Source organism: Mizuhopecten yessoensis, unplaced genomic scaffold, assembly GCF_002113885.1.
Source record: "Mizuhopecten yessoensis strain PY_sf001 unplaced genomic scaffold, ASM211388v2 scaffold7715, whole genome shotgun sequence".
Taxonomy (NCBI): Eukaryota; Metazoa; Mollusca; class Bivalvia; order Pectinida; family Pectinidae; genus Mizuhopecten; species Mizuhopecten yessoensis.
Genome location: NW_018407186.1, coordinates 103384 through 122863, shown reverse-complemented (window position 1 = coordinate 122863; position 19480 = coordinate 103384). Strand labels below are relative to the sequence as shown.

Sequence of the window (19480 nt, the reverse complement as noted above, 5' to 3'; positions counted from 1 at the left end):
CCACGGAATTAGATTATCTAAGTCCGTGCTGTAACATTTTCATTTCTGATTACTATCTCACAGCTATTTTTTATTAATAAAAGAAAATCTGCTGTTTTACAAATCTGCACGATTTAAAAAACAAACTATACAATTTTATGATTCAAATTCTAATTGAGGAAACAATACATTTTCTCTATTGCTAAAACTATACATAAAGCAGAGACATATAAAGCATATAGTCAGTTAGTTACTGAAACAAATGTATACATCCACAATATATATATGATATATAGATCTATTGACTCTCTTGGCTGTAATGATGGGTATTGAAAAATGACAAAAATTGTGATTTCGCATATGCTTCTTATTTTAATAGAAACTTCATATAAATCCAGATTTTATAGCATTGAACAAATTAATTTTTACACATAAAAAGCACAAAAATTGTAAAATACTTTGCCCAAATTCTCTCTGGATGCAATATTTATAAATCATTGAAGTTAAGTTTGAAGTAATCCAAAGGGCTTATTCGTGAAGATATATACATATATATATATATGTATATCTTTTCATGGATATCAGATACCTATGCTATTATACATGATTAACAATATCCATCCTAAAATGTTTTATTTCAATGTCTTTGTAGAATATGCTGCACTTGATTTTTGCAATGGATTCAAGAGGTGCAAATTTAAATACTTATACAGAGTCTAATTAACCTTTCGCATTCTCACATTAATGTCATGTCATCATACGCCTAGGCGGAAAACTTCAAGATATCAAACATCTTGTCAGCCAAAAAGAAATCAAGAAAGGAAACTTAACTGTTATATACACTGTATAGTCTGATTTAGTAATTTAACACATAAGGCGATGCTTGAAAGAGTACAGTACCGATATTCCGATACATGTACAACCTGGCTCCGCCCTCACTAACGGCCGTGCCGTAAAACATATTAATGCCTTGTATATTAAACACTTACTCCTGTTTTTAGGTTGATGTTTTTTGGTTGTCTAAGCCGAGGCTCTTCCGAGAGTTAGACAACCATAATAATCACCCCGAGGTCGTGTGGCGTGTGGCGTGTGATGTGTCGTGTGGGGATAACATTGATAGCTACTCATATGCAATCCCTCAGTACATTCACGCGTCTCACTTCTCTGACAACCGGAAATAAGTACAGAAACCACACACCGTCCTCTTGTTTATGAAGAAAGAGCAAAACAAGTTTGCTTATTCTTACCTTTAATGCTCAGTACATTGTAATAAAAAAAACTTTGTGTAACATAACATTGATATAAGAATTGTTCACAATACTGTGATGAGTAATGTTATTGTCCATAGATTTCTATTAATTGTCTGAGTCAGTTTTGTTATTATTATGTTTTTCTAAACTTGTGGATAAATAGTTTTGTGGAGATCAGATATGACCTATAGATACTGATACTATATTCAATATGCTGCGATGAGATGACATATTCAAAGAAAAATCCATTACTTTGGATTATAGCTTTAAATGGAATCTGGTATTATTGATAACTACATGCTATAGTGATTCATGTAATTTAAAGTGGCAGATTTATCATCATGTACAAACAAGTTCAATCTGTATCTCCTTTGGTGATAAATTAAAGCTGCTAGTATTCAAAACTATATTGTCCAATTAGAGTGGAATAGTCCCATATCTTATTTTAGTTTGTTTTTATTTTGCTTTCAAAGACACAATTAATGTAACTAATACAGAACAATTAAAGTCAGAACACTGTTTTAATCATTGCTATGTATACATGTTGACATGTCTGCCACAAATTCAACATTATAGTTATTTCCCTGCGACGGAGATGTCAGTTCGTGAGAATAGCGTATTTTCCTATGTACAATGTACTTCAATATTAATGAGGTTTTTTTAGGTCATAGCTCATTTCAATAGGTGTTACAAGTAAGAAAAGAATTCGTTTCAACTTTGACTGTACTCTGTCAAGTATTTAAGAGTTTAGCTTGTAAAATTTGAAATTATTATCTCAGCTGGGTGCAGTGTAAACTTCAAGGTAAACACACGTAACACACCATGTTCTTCTGTTAGATCTGAGTTCTGTATTTATAGACTGAGAAATCCACAGATTGTTCAACGAAAAATTCATTTATTTACTTTAATTTTTATATGCTAATAAAAGTTATCATATTTATATATCAGATATTGAAATGTAAAAAATGAATTAAATTGCAATACAAATTGTATAAATAATGAACTCCAGGAAATGGATATGTAGGAAAAGAGAGGAGTATATTAATTTGTCCCAGTATATCTGCTTATAGAAGAAATGAAGTGATTTATTCTGTGTTTGTTATAAATCTTGTCCAGACTGACATTACAGATAAGGTGAGGGTGATTGACAGAATCAGTATAGAACTATAATACGTATCAGACATAGTTGTCACACAGCGGTGTTCACTTTAGTTTTACTGTGTACAGTGTTGCTTGCAGCATCCTGAGTATTATAGAACTTTATCAATTGACAGTTCATGCGCTTTATAAGAGCGCAGCTCTTCTTGCACCGAAGGCGCAAGAAGCGAAGCTCTTTTCCGGTAACATGTACGAACAATTGAAGTAATGGTAACGCCGAAATACTATGCTTCCAAAATCCTTCGTCACGGAAGTAGCTAGTATAGAGTTACCGCGGTCCTATTTTTACAATTACACATTCTCAAAAATATCTCTTTATTTAATAAAAAAAAATCTGTGGTTATGTAAATTCATGACATTAAAAATTAAAGAAACTGAAGCTTCTTTCAAATTTTCAGTCTTTTCTTCTCTCCACCCAAACCGGAAGTATATAGTAACTACCAAACCAGACGGAAAATAAGATTGGAAAAACCAGCATTTAGACGCTTCTCTCGTTTCAAGCAATGCCTGTTTTCAAAATGAATGAATTATAAAAGAAAAGAAAAATTACAGGTACATTTTGTATGTATTAAAATGGGTAATGTTATGATTCAAAAATTATACTATACTATTGAAAATAAATTACGAGCTGCGCTCTCTCCAGGCCATGCCGGAGTCATATTAGTTAACTCGTAATCGCCCTTCAAGATTTAAACAAATCACGAAATTTGTCCACAGGAAGTACAGGTTTCATGAATATATGGGCCAAGGTGGCGTAGCGTCACCTGGTGCATACGTAGTATATATAACTTGTATAGTTATTCCCCCTGACTACGCTTATGGAATCCGCCATTTTGAATCCACCGGATGTAGAATAATTTCCAATAGAAATAATCTATTTCAATACAGAAACATATACGGTCTCAGATAATGGTTCTTTTCTTTTTCAGTTTTAACGATTTCCATGACATAACGCCGATTTCCTGGCCATTTCTTACTATCGAGACCAAACCCAGCACACATAGATAAAACCTGCGTACAACGTCATCAGTCATTATGACGTCATAATCGATATTTCCCGCGTATATATTTTATACTGATGATATTCCGACTTTGCGTATTGCAGAGTTAACTGCTCTTCTGAGCAGGTTTTGATTGTTACGTCATTTGTGAGTCATGTGAGAGTAACGTCATCAATTTTTGAGAAAACGAAGTAATTTTCTCACAAAAAACCAACGACGTAACAATCAATACCCGATGAAGTGACGTGGATCGGCGGCGGGGGGGGGGGGGGGGGGGGGGTTTCAAGGTGGCCCCTTAACACCCCCCCCCCCTTAACCTGCGGCCGCCGATCTACGTCACTTCATCATGTGTTTTTTTGCGTGTGACGTCATCAATGTAAGTGTTACCGACTGAATTATCTCCCCCTGATTCCAATAGGTGTGTATTTTGAGTGTGCAACTCGCCTATATGTATCATCCTAGGGATATCTTAGTTATACAAAGGGTACTTCAAAATTATCTTAACAATAATAATAACATAGTTGTCCATGTCAGTCCCTCAATCTATGTCCATATGTCAGTCCTTCCATCTATGTCCATATGTCAGTCTTTCCATTTATGTCCATATGTCAGTCCTTCCATCTATGTCCATGTCAGTCCTTCCATCCATGTCCATGTCAATCCTTCCATCCATGTCCATGTCAGTCCCTCCGTCTATGTCCATGTCAGTCCCTCCATCTATGTCCATATGTCAGTCTTTCCATCCATGTCAGTCCCTCCATCTATGTCCATATGTCAGTCCTTCCATCCATGTCCATGTCAGCCCTTCCATCCGAGTACTTTAATTTTATAATACTCGACCCATATGTCAGTCCTTCCATATATGTTCATGTCAGTCTTTCCATCCATGTCCATATGTCAGTCCTTCCATCTGTAACGACTGTACTTTTGCCTACCTGCTATAGTCTGTGTATTGATAAATAACTTCGTTATTTGTCTACTACATTTATTATCATAATCAACCTGTATAGTAAATGTCTTTTAGTTACAAATTATCTAATTATGATACCATTTAATATTGTCTCAATTGAAACAGTTCGTGTTTACAAGTTTAGAATCATCGAGTCGGTGATGTGTTTACGTCAGTCGTGCGCTATATTTAGAATCATGCTCTCACATGGACTCGCATGTTTCTGTTCCGTACGGCTGAAATAATCACTTACCGACTCGTAGATACAACAGCCTAGTATGTTGAGAACATTCTCTTTATAGGTTGTAATGTTGTCACTCATGATTTGTTGTATTTTGGTTATAATCCATGTTTATGCTATGCGAAGCCTGTCAAACAGACGACTCATCCGCCATTGCAGATGTGCGTTCGGAGCTCTCGGGCTTTAGTGAGTTATTTAGTTATAGTGTTCTGTGCCGAGAGACCCGAATATACTAAATTCTGATTGGTCAGAAGTTTTGGAGAAGGGTATAAAAGTTGGATCCCGCGGCAGATTCAACGGAGTTCGCCCATGATCTCCTAACCAAGCGGCCAGGCTTTCATACCCTCCTACACAGTCCAAGCAACCAAGCTTTTCCAGAGTCCAGCTAAACACCAGAACCATGGAGGTAACTACTACCGTAGTGACTAAGTAGGCCTACCGTCTCCCGTCTCCAATACACTATATATAGATACAAGTCTCCTTAATGACCTTATGTTATGATACGCCAGGAATAACACCAAAATATATTCTAAGTCCGCCTAACCACGGGTGTGATACTTAGCTATTTTGGACTAGTATAGTTTACTTAGACATACATTAATGTTCATTATTTATGAAAGGTCTTAGATAAAACATTTTCTAATATTAAAACCTACTTCGGTACATCCACGTCCGAAGTTGTTACAATATATTAAGGATACTTAGCCCTTACTATTTTTTAAGTATCCATTAAGGATACTTACTCATCACTTTTATTTATAACGGCACTCCGTCGTTATTCTCAATTTCTATTATATATTAATTAAGGATGCCATTGTGTACAGTGTTTGAAGATATGAAGTTGGGATTTGAATAAATATCAAAGTTAAATTGTATTTCTGTCTCGAGTTGTTGTTGGAGTAGAGTAGTTAACAGAACAACCAAAGGAGCCAAGAGCCAGGACCAGACGGATCCAAGATGGAGTAACCAGAATATACCTTTGATCAAAAAGTATACACTAACACTGGAAACACACTCCACGACGTTACAATTTGGTGGCAGCGGTGGGATTTTATGTTAATATCCTAAATTACATATCTGGTATTGGTGGCAATCTTGGTTGTTTCTGTTAAGTTATACTCACTTAAACAACGACCGGAAATATGGATGAATCAAACACAGTTAGTTTTAAGGATATAAATACGACTCCAGGTTATGAAGATAACGAACAAAGTACTGAAGTATGTGATAAGGATCGTCATTCTTTAACTGGAGACAATAGAGGTATTGGAGACAGAGGCGAACTTCAGCATATCATAGAAAAACATATGAGTGCAATAAATATTGAATTACAAAGAAATGTTGAAATACAAGTAAAGAAATGTTTTGAGCAACAGCAACAATTACAAAGTCAAATGTCTAGAGGTCAACGATTTGTAAATTTTGCTGAGTCTGAACCTGAGAACGTGACTTCCCTTAATAGGGTTAGTGATGTAATGGATAGGGGGCCCTGTAACAGTACTCCTTGCGACTATGACATAGTCGAAGGCAACTTTGGCCAACGTAACCCAGAGCCCGGATCAGACCTATACTCCCAACCACGAGAGTGTCCAAATCCTTCCAACTCCTATCCAAATCCTTCCAACTCCTATCCAACCCATTCAAATTCATACCCAACACCTTCCAGCTCATACCCTATCACGTCCAGAAATAACATTAAAGTCAAACCACAGACCTACAACGGTACAGACGACCTTGATGAGTATTTAGAACAGTTCGACATTGTGTCTGAGATAAACCAATGGAGCTACGAAACCAAGTCTTTATACCTTGCTAGTAGTTTGAGTGGTGGAGCCAGGGCGCTTTTAAACGAATTGGGTAAGAAAGAGAAGCGTGACTTCCAGAGTCTCGTTGGTGCTTTGATGAATAGATATGGATCTGAAAATAGGGCTGAAGTATTCCGTTCCAGATTACAAGGCAAAACAAAAGACAAAACCGAAACCCTTACCGAGTTAGCCCAGGCTATCAAGAAACTTACCAGGAAGGCATACCCAAATGCAGATCCAAGTATGATCGAAATACTAGCCCTAGACTACTTCATAGATGCTATACCAGAGACAGATGTCAGACTACGACTGAGAGAAGTAGCCCCAAAAACCATAAGCGAGGCAGAGAAAATAGCTGTTAGGCTAGAAGCTCACCGGGTGGCGGATAAAAGTAGAGGTAAACACTCAGTTAGAACGGTGGAACCCAGGAAGTCAGATGACGATAAGATAGACAAACTGACAAAACAGATTTCGTCATTAGTTACGGAAGTTCAACAGCTTAAGTCCAAGCAACATGACCCAGAGAATAAAGGAAAGCAAACGGCAAACAAAGCTCAACAAAATAAGTCTAGCTATGGTCAGAAACCAAGATGGAACAATGATCAACACGGCAGACATGGAAATTATGGTAGAAATCATCACTCTCAAGCAGACCATAGAAACCAGGGAAACGACAATTGGTCGAGTTCGAGGACCGGAGCTCACCAGAGTCAGAACGGTCCCAACCACGGGAATTAGAAACAGAACCAGAAGCGGAACGATCAGAAATCCTCCTAAGTACGTGTGGTACAGGAAAAGATGAAGGGTTGTTTTTGACTACCAGGATAGCAAACCAACCAGTCTCCATGTTAGTTGATACAGGGTCCAATGTTACAATCTTAAGAAAAGATTTGATAGATACATGGCCTCGTTCCCAGAGACCTATTGTACACCCTGTTAATATGACCCTGATGACAGCAACCGGAGACGTATCCCCATTCCATGGTAAAATGCATGTAGATATTACCTTAGGTACACACACAGTCAACCAAGAAGTGTTATTGGCTGATATTGGTAACGATGGAATTATTGGTATTGATTTTCTTAATGCCAATAAATGTGAGATAAATATGAGTAAGAGAAGAATTAAGGTAAATGGCGAACAGATTCCATGTTACGTGAAAGATGAACACAACCTTCCACAATGTTGTCGAATAGCAGTAACTGAAACTGTGACTGTCCCTGCAGACACAGAGTTGATAGTACATGGGAGACCTGTTGATTGTGTACATGACACGGTTGGTCTAATAGAGCCTACCCAATCTTTTGTTACAAAGAGTGGATTGTTAGTTGCCAGAACATTGGTCGATCTCAACAACGGGAATGTCCCAATCCGAGTAGCTAACCTGACCGGGGATTCCATTACTATTCACAAGAAAACAGTTGTTGCTACCTATGAATCCGTGGTTATACCAGAAGTAAGAAAGGTAGAGACCATTACTATCCACGATTCAAATGGAAAGTTGCCAAATGAGGTGCCCCCTCACATTAAAGATATGTTAGACCAAAGTGCTTCCAACTTAACTCCTGACCAGACCTTCACTCTAAAAGAACTATTGATAAAACACGCAGCCTTGTTTCCAAAGTCTTCAGCTGATCTTGGATGCACACACTTAGTGGAACATACCATAGATACGGGACAATCAAACCCAATCAAACAACAACCTTATAGAATTCCCTTAGCGAAACGACTAGCAGCAGAATCTGAGATTAAAGAAATGGCAAAGAACGGAGTTATAGAGCCATCATATGGTCCTTGGACTTCCCCGATCATTATGGTTTACAAACCCGACAATTCAGTTCGTTTCTGTTGTGACTTTAGGAAACTCAATGACTGCACCTTGAAAGACAGCCAACCCCTTCCGAGAATAGACGACACTTTGGATGCACTGACAGGTTCAGCATGGTTTAGCACCTTGGACTTGAAGTCCGGCTTTTGGCAAGTTGGAGTAGCCGAAAAAGACAGACCCAAGACTGCTTTTTCGATCCAAGGTGGTGGACTTTGGCAGTTCACAGTCATGCCATTTGGACTAGCAAATGCCCCTGCGACCTTTGAGCGATTAATGGAAAGGGTACTTTCTGGTCTCGCCTGGTCTATCTGTTTAGTATACTTGGATGACATAATAGTGTTCTCAAAGACATTTGAAGAACATATTGACAGACTGGAACAGGTATTTGAGAGAATGAAAGAGGCTAACCTGAAGCTAAACCAGAAGAAATGTACCTTTCTTCAGGAAGAAGTGTCTTTCCTAGGACACATCATAAGTGGAGAAGGGGTGGCAACTGAACCAAAGAAAATAAAGGATGTGAACAACTGGCCAACTCCAAGAAGTGTCAAGGAGGTAAGAAGCTTCCTTGGACTCTGCTCTTATTACAGGAAATTTGTCTCTGGATTTTCCACAATAGCCAAACCCTTACACAAACTAACTGAAAAAGGTGAAGTTTTCACATGGTCAAACGAATGCGAAGAGGCTTTCGGGAGGCTACAATGTGCTTTAACAAGCGCACCCATCCTTGCCTATCCGACTGCGAATGATCCATTTATCCTGGATACCGATGCAAGTAATGTGGGAATGGGAGCGGTTCTATCACAAGTTCAGAATGGAGTAGAAAGGGTGATTGCTTATTACAGCAAGTGTTTCTCCAAACCTGAACGACATTACTGTGTCACCAGGCGAGAGCTATTGGCGGTGGTTAGTTCCATCAAGAACTTCCATCACTATCTGTTTGGTCGTCATTTTTTAGTACGTAGTGATCATGGAGCCCTGAGATGGCTCATGAACTTTAAGAGGCCTGAGGCGCAGATGGCGCGTTGGCTTGAAACCCTAGCAACTTATGATTTTGAAATCCAGCACCGAGCTGGTAGAATCCACTCCAATGCTGATGCCATGTCCCGGAGGCCATGTGTCTCTAACAGCTGTTCATACTGTGAACGAGCTGAGTTACGATACTCTGAGGAAGAAGTAGATCAGACCAGCGGTTCGCGGAAGGCAACTATCTCTATGGAACCTGAGGGGACCGATACTTGCAGTAACCCTGGCCCAGTGTGTTTCCCCGTTTTGGACATCCCTGCTGGACAGATGCATGCCACTACTGACGGTCACATTGAAAAGAAATGCACGAGTCTCACAGAAGACGAAATAAAGAATGAGAGTGAATCATGGACATTGGCCAATGTCTCGGTTAATGCAGACGAAGCAACGAATGAACTAGTTCGCGTCTGTAGAGACTTGGAGACCGCTAGGAAGACTAAGCAAGACCCTCAATTAGTGGAGGGCATAGACAGAGAGTATATAGCCAAGACCCAGGTAGATGATCAAACTATAGGTCTTCTGAGATCCTGGATGGGTAAGTGCACAAAACCCACATGGTCTGATGTAGCTAGCTCTTCTGTTGAGCTTAAGTATTACTGGAATCGATTAGATTCACTAGTACTGAATGATGACGTATTGTACAAAAAGCGAGAGAGTGACACAGGGAAAGAAACACAGCTACTTGCGGTAGCCCCTCGATCTTTGATACCTGTCATAATGAGAGAGTTACACGATAGCCCCTCAGCAGGACACTTAGGAATCAAGAAAACCCTTTCCAAAATAAGAAGCCGATTCGTCTGGTTCCGTATGAATGCAGATATAGAACGATGGTGCCAGACCTGCGACATATGTGCTTCGAAAAAGAGACCTCCTAAGAAACCTAGAGCCCCCATGAGACAATACCTTGTTGGCGCACCATTAGAAAGGGTGGCACTTGACATAATGGGACCATTACCTCGTAGCCATAAGGGAAACAACTACATTCTAATGATGTCAGATTACTTCACGAAATGGCTCATCGCCATACCGGTGCGAAACCAGGAAGCTCAAACAATAGCAAACAAAGTGGTGGAGAGATTTATTTCAGTGTTTGGAGTGCCTCTACAGATCCATTCCGACCAGGGTACCAACTTCGAGTCTTCTCTGTTTAAGGAAATGTGCCGCATATTGGGCGCAGAAAAGACACGTACAACTCCTATGAGACCCCAGTCAGATGGACTTGTAGAAAGAGCGAACCGTACTATGCAGAACATGCTCGCTTCTTTTGTATCATCTCACCAGAAAGATTGGGACATCTACTTACCTATACTTACCATGGCATACAACTCTTCGAAGCATGAAAGCACTGGCTTTACTCCAAGTATGTTAATGTATGGAAGAGAGATGAACTTACCAATCGATCTCATGTTAGGACACCCTGCCGGGAAGACACAATGTAAAACAGTAACCGACTATGGCTTCGACTTACAAGACCGGTTACTGTCCATCCATGACGTTGCCCGGCAACACCTGTCAAAATCTAGTAACACACAAAAGAGGTACTATGACCATAAAGTAGTGGAGAACGCGTACACTGTAGGTGATGTGGTATGGCTTTATTCCCCCCAATGTAAACCCCACACTAGCTCCAAACTGGCTTGTCCTTGGGTAGGTCCCTATGTAGTGACGGGAAAACTAAATGATGTAGTGTACAGAGTCCAGAACACCCCCAAGTCCAAACCAAAAGTGGTACACCATGACCGGCTGAAACCTTATCAGGGAAGTCACGGACCTTCATGGTACAAACCAGCCTCTGAGAAATAAAGCAGATGGAATGTTTATGGAATGGATGACTACAATGGTACTAAGACACATTTTTATTGTATTACAGGAATACTCATGCAAGATCTGTAGTGAAACTTTCCTGGAATCATACAAGGCTGTGCGACATGTCCAGGAAACACACTCTGGATACACCTACCAGTGCCAGGGATGTAAGAAGAGTTTCCGGCATCGGGATTACCAACACCAATGCCTAGGACAAGGGCGAGTTATCTTGGACCTTGTCAGTCCTTTGGGTGTACGAGGAAAAGAGACCATTATACAGTTCCGGGAATGGAAGAGCAAGGTACAGCCCCAGTTGGTGATTATCACCACGGCCCCAACCAGAGCGGACATCTCACGGAAAGGTGACACCACGGGACCGGTAGACCTGGCGGAATTTAGGGTACCAAACCATGTGGAACCACTGGATACCCCACCTAGAAAGGTGATAGCTAAGGACCAGGAGGATAGCCTGGAAGAGATCACGGATATTGAGCTCGAGCCGCCCAAGGAACGGGTTGTTAAGGTTACCCAGAAACGGAAACGGAAGGCCTTCACCAGTAAGGCAGTCATCAGCTCCTCATCTTCGTCTTCCTCCTCATCTAGCAGCGACGAGGAGACTCCCCAAGTCCATCCCCCCAAGATCCTTAAGGAAACGAGTGTTGCCCCTGTAAGAAAAACTAAACTTACCAAAGTGAAGGCCCCAGTAAAGAAGATATCCACTACAACCGAGCTACCCACAGTGACACCATCCACTACTAGCCAAGTGCCCAAACCTTCTACTGTGCCAAAACCATCCATACCAACTGACGTAACATCACCACATGCCCTTCAAAGGATTCAGGAGGAGAGAGTAGTATTAAACGTTGGAGGCAGACTATTTGAAACCTCCAAGGACACCCTGATGAAGGACCCTAAAGGTCTCTTCCAGGAGGTATTCGTGCCAGGTAGTGAATTTTCCGCCTACCAGACAAACCCAGAAACGTATTTTTTCGACCGCGATGCCTCCCATTTCAGGATATTATTAAATTACCTAAGAAACTCTCTGCAATGTGATCTGAGGACACTACCATGTGAGCGACGGTATTTGTACGAACTTTTATATGAGGCCGAGTTCTTTAAGCTTGAAGGATTACAGGCCGCCTTGTTAGAAAAGATCCACCAGGTAACCGTCATTGGACCCGGCCTTGGGATCCATAACCGGAAATATTTATAAACTCAAATACTACAGTGGTACATATTTCGTGTGTGAAAAGAACGCGGGACGCGCCCCATTTACAATGGACACTTGAACATTTTCGGTATTGGACCAAAAGACTTTGTGAACTTTCAGTGACACTATGGTTGTATAATTCCACATATGCATGTTAAAATTGATTATAAAATATATTTTGAGTAAGTATGCTAACTTAGGAGAAAAGTGTTATGCTATTGATGAGTTAATTTACCAGCTAGATTATGAGTTCAAACGGTAACCTTGTTTACAAATATTTTATGCTAATCCTACCAACCAATTTGGAGACCAAATCCGACTAAGTAGGGGGCATTGTAACGACTGTACTTTTGCCTACCTGCTATAGTCTGTGTATTGATAAATAACTTCGTTATTTGTCTACTACATTTATTATCATAATCAACCTGTATAGTAAATGTCTTTTAGTTACAAATTATCTAATTATGATACCATTTAATATTGTCTCAATTGAAACAGTTCGTGTTTACAAGTTTAGAATCATCGAGTCGGTGATGTGTTTACGTCAGTCGTGCGCTATATTTAGAATCATGCTCTCACATGGACTCGCATGTTTCTGTTCCGTACGGCTGAAATAATCACTTACCGACTCGTAGATACAACAGCCTAGTATGTTGAGAACATTCTCTTTATAGGTTGTAATGTTGTCACTCATGATTTGTTGTATTTTGGTTATAATCCATGTTTATGCTATGCGAAGCCTGTCAAACAGACGACTCATCCGCCATTGCAGATGTGCGTTCGGAGCTCTCGGGCTTTAGTGAGTTATTTAGTTATAGTGTTCTGTGCCGAGAGACCCGAATATACTAAATTCTGATTGGTCAGAAGTTTTGGAGAAGGGTATAAAAGTTGGATCCCGCGGCAGATTCAACGGAGTTCGCCCATGATCTCCTAACCAAGCGGCCAGGCTTTCATACCCTCCTACACAGTCCAAGCAACCAAGCTTTTCCAGAGTCCAGCTAAACACCAGAACCATGGAGGTAACTACTACCGTAGTGACTAAGTAGGCCTACCGTCTCCCGTCTCCAATACACTATATATAGATACAAGTCTCCTTAATGACCTTATGTTATGATACGCCAGGAATAACACCAAAATATATTCTAAGTCCGCCTAACCACGGGTGTGATACTTAGCTATTTTGGACTAGTATAGTTTACTTAGACATACATTAATGTTCATTATTTATGAAAGGTCTTAGATAAAACATTTTCTAATATTAAAACCTACTTCGGTACATCCACGTCCGAAGTTGTTACAATATATTAAGGATACTTAGCCCTTACTATTTTTTAAGTATCCATTAAGGATACTTACTCATCACTTTTATTTATAACGGCACTCCGTCGTTATTCTCAATTTCTATTATATATTAATTAAGGATGCCATTGTGTACAGTGTTTGAAGATATGAAGTTGGGATTTGAATAAATATCAAAGTTAAATTGTATTTCTGTCTCGAGTTGTTGTTGGAGTAGAGTAGTTAACAGAACAACCAAAGGAGCCAAGAGCCAGGACCAGACGGATCCAAGATGGAGTAACCAGAATATACCTTTGATCAAAAAGTATACACTAACACTGGAAACACACTCCACGACGTTACACATCTATGTCCATATGTCAGTCTTCCCATTTATGTCCATATGTCAGTCCTTTCATATATGTCCATGTCAGTTCTTCCATGGACGAAACAGCGTCGCCGAGAGAGAGAATACCTGAAATCAGAAGGTAAAAAGTCAGAAACAAGGGGAGTATATTCCGTCAAAATGACGTCACATTCAAAATACACACCTATTGGAAACAGGGGGAGATAATTCAGTCGGTAACACTAAAATTGATGACGTCACACGCAAAAAAACACCCACATGATGAAGTGACGTAGATCGGCGGCCGTAGGTTAAGGGGGTTGCTAAGGCGCCATCTTGGATCCAAGATGGCGGATTTCCTACATATTTTAAAAATACATGTATAGTTTCTTTTACACAGTCAAATAGATAAATTCAAAATCATTAATTTTTTTAATCAAATTCAGTATGAGATCAGGTTGTAATAACAACAACACCATTATCATAGAAAAGTATCATATTGTGTGTGCGTAAGAAATCCGGTCTTGGGTCAATGTAAAAGAGCAACTTGACATTATGCTAGATACATATATATGTCAGGATTAGGGTTGAAGGTTGTACTTTTTCCATTTTCGTAGAGTCTACAAACCCGGGTTCGAAAAGGCAATCCCGTGATAATCATGAAAAGCCAAATTGATATATATCGTATATATATAATATATTAGATGATATCGCATCGCACACAGAAGTTTAATTTTTGTATTGAAAGCCAGTGGTACATTATATAATTCAATGGAATATAGATGTTCATGAATCCCTATGCAATGTAGTACTAGTGTGGACCATACTTCAATTCGTATCATAATGACTATATGCGTTACGGTATATTACGGTATATAATTGTTATGTATTTGTCACACAAAAGGTCCATGGGCATCAAACACAACCTCACACAGTAAACGCCATTACCGGAACTACCTTTATTGCTTGAACATATTACTACGCATGTACACAATATGGAGGTTCCCGGAATCGGACCTAAATCCGGAATATACAACACTCCTCCCTTTTTAACTTTAACCCTTATTAGCTAATATATATGAACATTTAATATTAAATGAATGGCTGGATGTTATTAATAGAACATTAACTCGGTGTAACTCTATTCGAACAAGAACACACACAAATTCAAAATAATGCTTCCTGCACAGATACACAATGTCATATTGGGTATAAAAATAAAACGTGTTGACATGTATAGTTTCATTGCATGTCCGACTAGAAACACACTAAGTAGTTATACGACACTCTACAATCTCTACAAATCCATTCGCTCTGGGGTCTTCTTAGACCTCTTGGAGCGTCTCAACATGGGTGTCACTCCTGGTGTGACCTTCGACAGGGTAATACCAGTGTCCCACTGAACCTGACTCGCGCTTGTGTCCATTGGCACGGACACCACTGATTCGGAAATGTCTGTTTCCACCACCTGTGGTGCATCGTCACCAAACAGCGAAGGACTGCGTAGCGATGGAGAGCATGAACCGAGTATTTGGTCCGCATGACGACGCCAACACTGCCCTGGTGCCACTTGGACCTGATAGGACAAAGGCCCAGATTGCGACGCGATTACACCGGGCGTCCATTTATGATTTCCGCGATAGTCACGCACTGAAACTGGGTTCCCAACATCGAATTCGCGCACTCTCTGCATGGAAACGCTCTCCAACAGACCCTGATCGTTCGCTACTGACATAGACTTGCTCAAGTTCGGCTTTATAAGATCCAAACGCGTTTCGATAGTGCGTCCCATGAGTAGACTTGCTGGTGTTTCAGATTGGGGTGTGGTTCGGTATGCCAGTAAAAACTTTGAGAGTTTTTTTTGCATGGTACCACTGTCATACTCCGAAGCTTTCATAGCCTGCTTGAATGTCTGTACAAACCTCTCTGCCAACCCATTCGTTCGCGGATGATACGGTGCCGATGTCGTGTGACGGATACCGTTCATTTCCATGAAAACTGCGCACTCCGCTGATGTAAATTGAGGACCATTGTCGCTCACCAGTTGCTCAGGAATACCGTTTCTCGCGAACACGGATCGGAGTACCTCAATAGTATGCGCGGACGCTGTTGACTTCATCGCGATTACTTCGGGCCATTTCGAGTGAGCGTCCACCATGATAAGTAACATGCTCCCCAGGAATGGTCCCGCAAAGTCAATGTGGTCTCTCTGCCACGGCTGAGTAGGGAACTCCCACGGATGAACTGGGGCTTCCCTCGGCGCGTTTCTATTCTCTTGGCATCACGCGCACGACTTTGATAGATTCTCAATATCGGCATCTATCCCTGGCCACCATACGTAGGAACGGGCCAATGACTTCATTTTGACAACTCCAAGATGACCCTCGTGGATCACCCTAAGAACCTCGTCACGGAGGCTGCTGGGAATGATTACACGTATACCCCACAGCAAACACCCTTGCTGCACGGTCACCTCATTCCTTCTCTCATAATAGGCGTGTAGCTCTTTATCTACCGCGTCACTCCAGCCTCGCATAGCCGCGTCATACACTCGCGACAACATTGCATCCTTCATGGTCTCTTTCCTTAGCCTGTTAGCGGTCACAGGCAGCTGTTCCAACTGCGACACCTGGTATACATGCGTGTCATCCAATATGTCCTCCTCTTCTGACTGGACCTTCGGATCGAGCGTCATCCTCGACAGACCATCCGCGTTTCCATGTAGTTTTGTGGTACGATACTCAATGGAATAATCGTGTCCCGCGAGGAACATCGCGTACCGTTGCAGTCGGGCTGCCGTAGTCACCGACGTACCCTTCTGAAGGTTGAAGATTGACACCAATGGTTGGTGATCAGTCACCAAGGTGAAATGTCTGCCATAGAGATATGGGTGGAACCGTTTGATCCCCCATACGATACCTACTGCCTCCTTGTCGATCTGAGCATATTGCTTCTCAGCTGCGTTCAAGGAGCGCGACGCGAACGCTATCGGCTTTTCATCACCGGACGGTAGCTTATGAGACAAAACCGCTCCGAGCCCGAAAGGCGAGGCGTCACAGGAAAGTATTACGGGAAGGTTCGGGTCGTAATGTGTCAGTACCCTTTCTGACACCATCATCTGTTTCACTTTGTCAAACGCCACTTGGCAGTCTTGTGTCCATGACCATTTTGTGTCCTTCTCCAGAAGCTGATGTAACGGCCTCAACACTGTGGATAAATTCTGGAGGAATTTACCGTAATAGTTGACTAAACCCAGAAACGCACGAAGCTGGGTGACAGTTTCAGGTACCACGGCGTTGACTTCCGCGTCAACTTTGTCTTGCGTTTTGTGTAGACCTTCCCCATCAATCACATGTCCACATAATTCAATCTTCTCTTTGAAGATGTTGCATTTGTCAATGTTTGCATGTAGTCCATATTTCTCCAGTCTACCCAGTACCTCGGCGAGGTTCCTCAGGTGTTCATCATCAGTGCGACCAGTGATTATCATATCGTCTATGATACATTGCACTCCTGGGATACCTTGTAAGACTTGTTCCATCGTCCGTTGCCAAATCGCTGGAGCGGAGGCTATACCGAACACGAGTCGGTTGTACCGAAAGAGCCCACGATGTGTGTTGATTGTCAGGTACTCTTTGTCCTCCTCAGCCACCTCCATTTGTAGGTAGGCGTGCCTTAAGTCGAGTTTCGTAAAGTGCTTTCCGCCCGACAGATTAGCGAATATGTCCTCAATCTTGGGTAGGGGATATTTGTCAACTTGAAGCATGGAGTTTACAGTTACTTTAAAGTCCCCACATATTCTAATGCTAGAGTCTTTTTTAGGAACTACCACAATGGGCGTGGCCCAGTCACTGTGGTCTATTGCCGTTAGTATGCCGAGATTGACAAGGCGATCCAACTCTTTCTCCACTGCTGGTCTCAGTGAGAAGGCTAGCGATCGTGCCTTAAAGAACTTGGGTGAGCTCCCTTCCTTAAGAATGAATTTGGCCTTCATACCCTTAAGAGTTCCCAAGGACTGATTAAACACTCCCTTGTACCTTTCTATCAGCTGAGTTACTGTAACATGAGACGATTCCATCGAGTTTACAGTATGGATCTCCGCCCAATCCAGCTTTATATGGCTCAACCAGTCTCGTCCAAATAACGGTGGACCCCCCTTCTCTATCACGTACAAGGGGAGGTTACTCCTTTGCTGATTCATACCGACATTTACGTCTATCACGCCTAGAGGGTTAATTACCTCTCCAGAGTAGGTTTTTAGTTTCACCGACGTGGGAGTGAGCTCCTTCCGACCGAAATATTTTTCAAAGTCTTTCTTTGATATAACCGATACCGCAGAGCCAGTGTCCAGCTCCATGTCCATCCCAGCACCATTCACCATGGGCGTCACTGAGATGGCACTAGAATGACGCCGCCCTAACGAGTAAATACCGAGGCTTGCGATTAATTCATCGTCATGATTGTCGTGCTCGTCGTGGTCAAGCGCATGTACCTTCGAATTCCTACCCCTTTTACTTTTCGCCTGCAAACATGCCTTCAAAATGTGCCCAACTTCGCCACATCCATGACACTTGCCATTTTAAAAATAACAGTTCCACTCGTCATGACCTGTCTTGGTACACCGAAAACATGGTTTTCGTGGGGTTGGGGCTGACTTATAATTATGTATACCCTTTTTACCTGGTTGATAGTCGCGCGGATGGCCGTGGGCAGCCTGTACCTTATGAACCGGCACCGATTTGTGCCTTCCTAGTTCGACCGCATCGCGAGTGTCGGTTTCCATGGCGATTGCGATGTCTACCGCATTCTGATAATTGAGTTCCCTCACAGACAGTAACTTTTTCTGTATGCTGTCATTTAGTAACCCACATACGAGACATTCGCGCAAAGCTTCCTGCAGTGTATCCCCGAATTCACAATGTTCTGAAAGCTTTCTGATCTGTGCCACATAATCCCGTACTGCCTCTCCCTCCTTCTGGTCGTGCTTATGAAACCGAAAGCGTTCAGCGATCACTAACGGACGTGGGGAGAGATGTGTCTTCAATATCTCGACCAGTTGCTGGTACGTTTTGGTTGCCGGTTTGTCTGGTGCCGTGAGGTTACGCAGTGTACCGTATGTGCGCCCACCGATAAGGCTAAGTAACGCGGGGGTTTTCAAGTCATCTTCCACGGCATTTGCAACAAAATATTGCCCTAGCCGCTCACTATATGCATCCCAAGTTTCAACGGTCTCGTCGAAAGAGTCTATCTTGCCGATTACACGACCTGCCATCCTTATATGATTTATCTAACGGGGAATACTATTCAAAGTCAAAATTGCACCGAACGTGTCAATCGCACACAACCACGTGGTCGGAATTGACCGTTTCAAACGACAGACTTTATACACTATTTCTACCTCTTCAGTTCATTTTAAATCGATGTAATACCTCTCCGTTACCTCCGTTAGCCAATTCAGTTATTTATACCAATGAAACAGGAGAGGGAAAATGCACGACCAGACCGGGGTTCCGACCCGTGACCCACCGAACTCTAAACAGACGCTCTACCAATTGAGCTATCTGGTCGCCGACGATCGACCCAGTCCAGTTCCGCTACATTCCCC

At 41.7% G+C, this 19480-nt stretch overlaps 3 protein-coding genes across 3 annotated transcripts; 1 reads left to right on the top strand and 2 right to left on the bottom strand.

The window, feature by feature from the left end:
* Positions 1 to 11051: 11051 nt before the first annotated feature.
* LOC110454199 lies at positions 11052 to 13888 on the top strand. The gene has a single exon (XM_021503576.1). The coding sequence runs from the start codon at positions 11055 to 11057 to the stop codon at positions 12252 to 12254; it is 1200 nt and encodes a 399-aa protein (XP_021359251.1). The 5' UTR covers positions 11052 to 11054; the 3' UTR covers positions 12255 to 13888.
* A 1284-nt stretch (positions 13889 to 15172) lies between these two features.
* LOC110454203 (uncharacterized protein K02A2.6-like) lies at positions 15173 to 15994 on the bottom strand. Its single transcript, XM_021503582.1, has one exon. The coding sequence runs from the start codon at positions 15992 to 15994 to the stop codon at positions 15173 to 15175; it is 822 nt and encodes a 273-aa protein (XP_021359257.1).
* Positions 15995 to 16156: 162 nt separating this feature from the next.
* Positions 16157 to 19147, bottom strand: LOC110454202 (uncharacterized protein K02A2.6-like). The gene is made up of 2 exons (XM_021503581.1): positions 18556 to 19147; positions 16157 to 18291 (listed from the first exon to the last, which is right to left on the bottom strand). Exons 1-2 carry the CDS (start codon positions 19145 to 19147, stop codon positions 16157 to 16159), a joined length of 2727 nt encoding a protein of 908 aa, XP_021359256.1.
* Between the last annotated feature and the right edge of the window lie 333 nt (positions 19148 to 19480).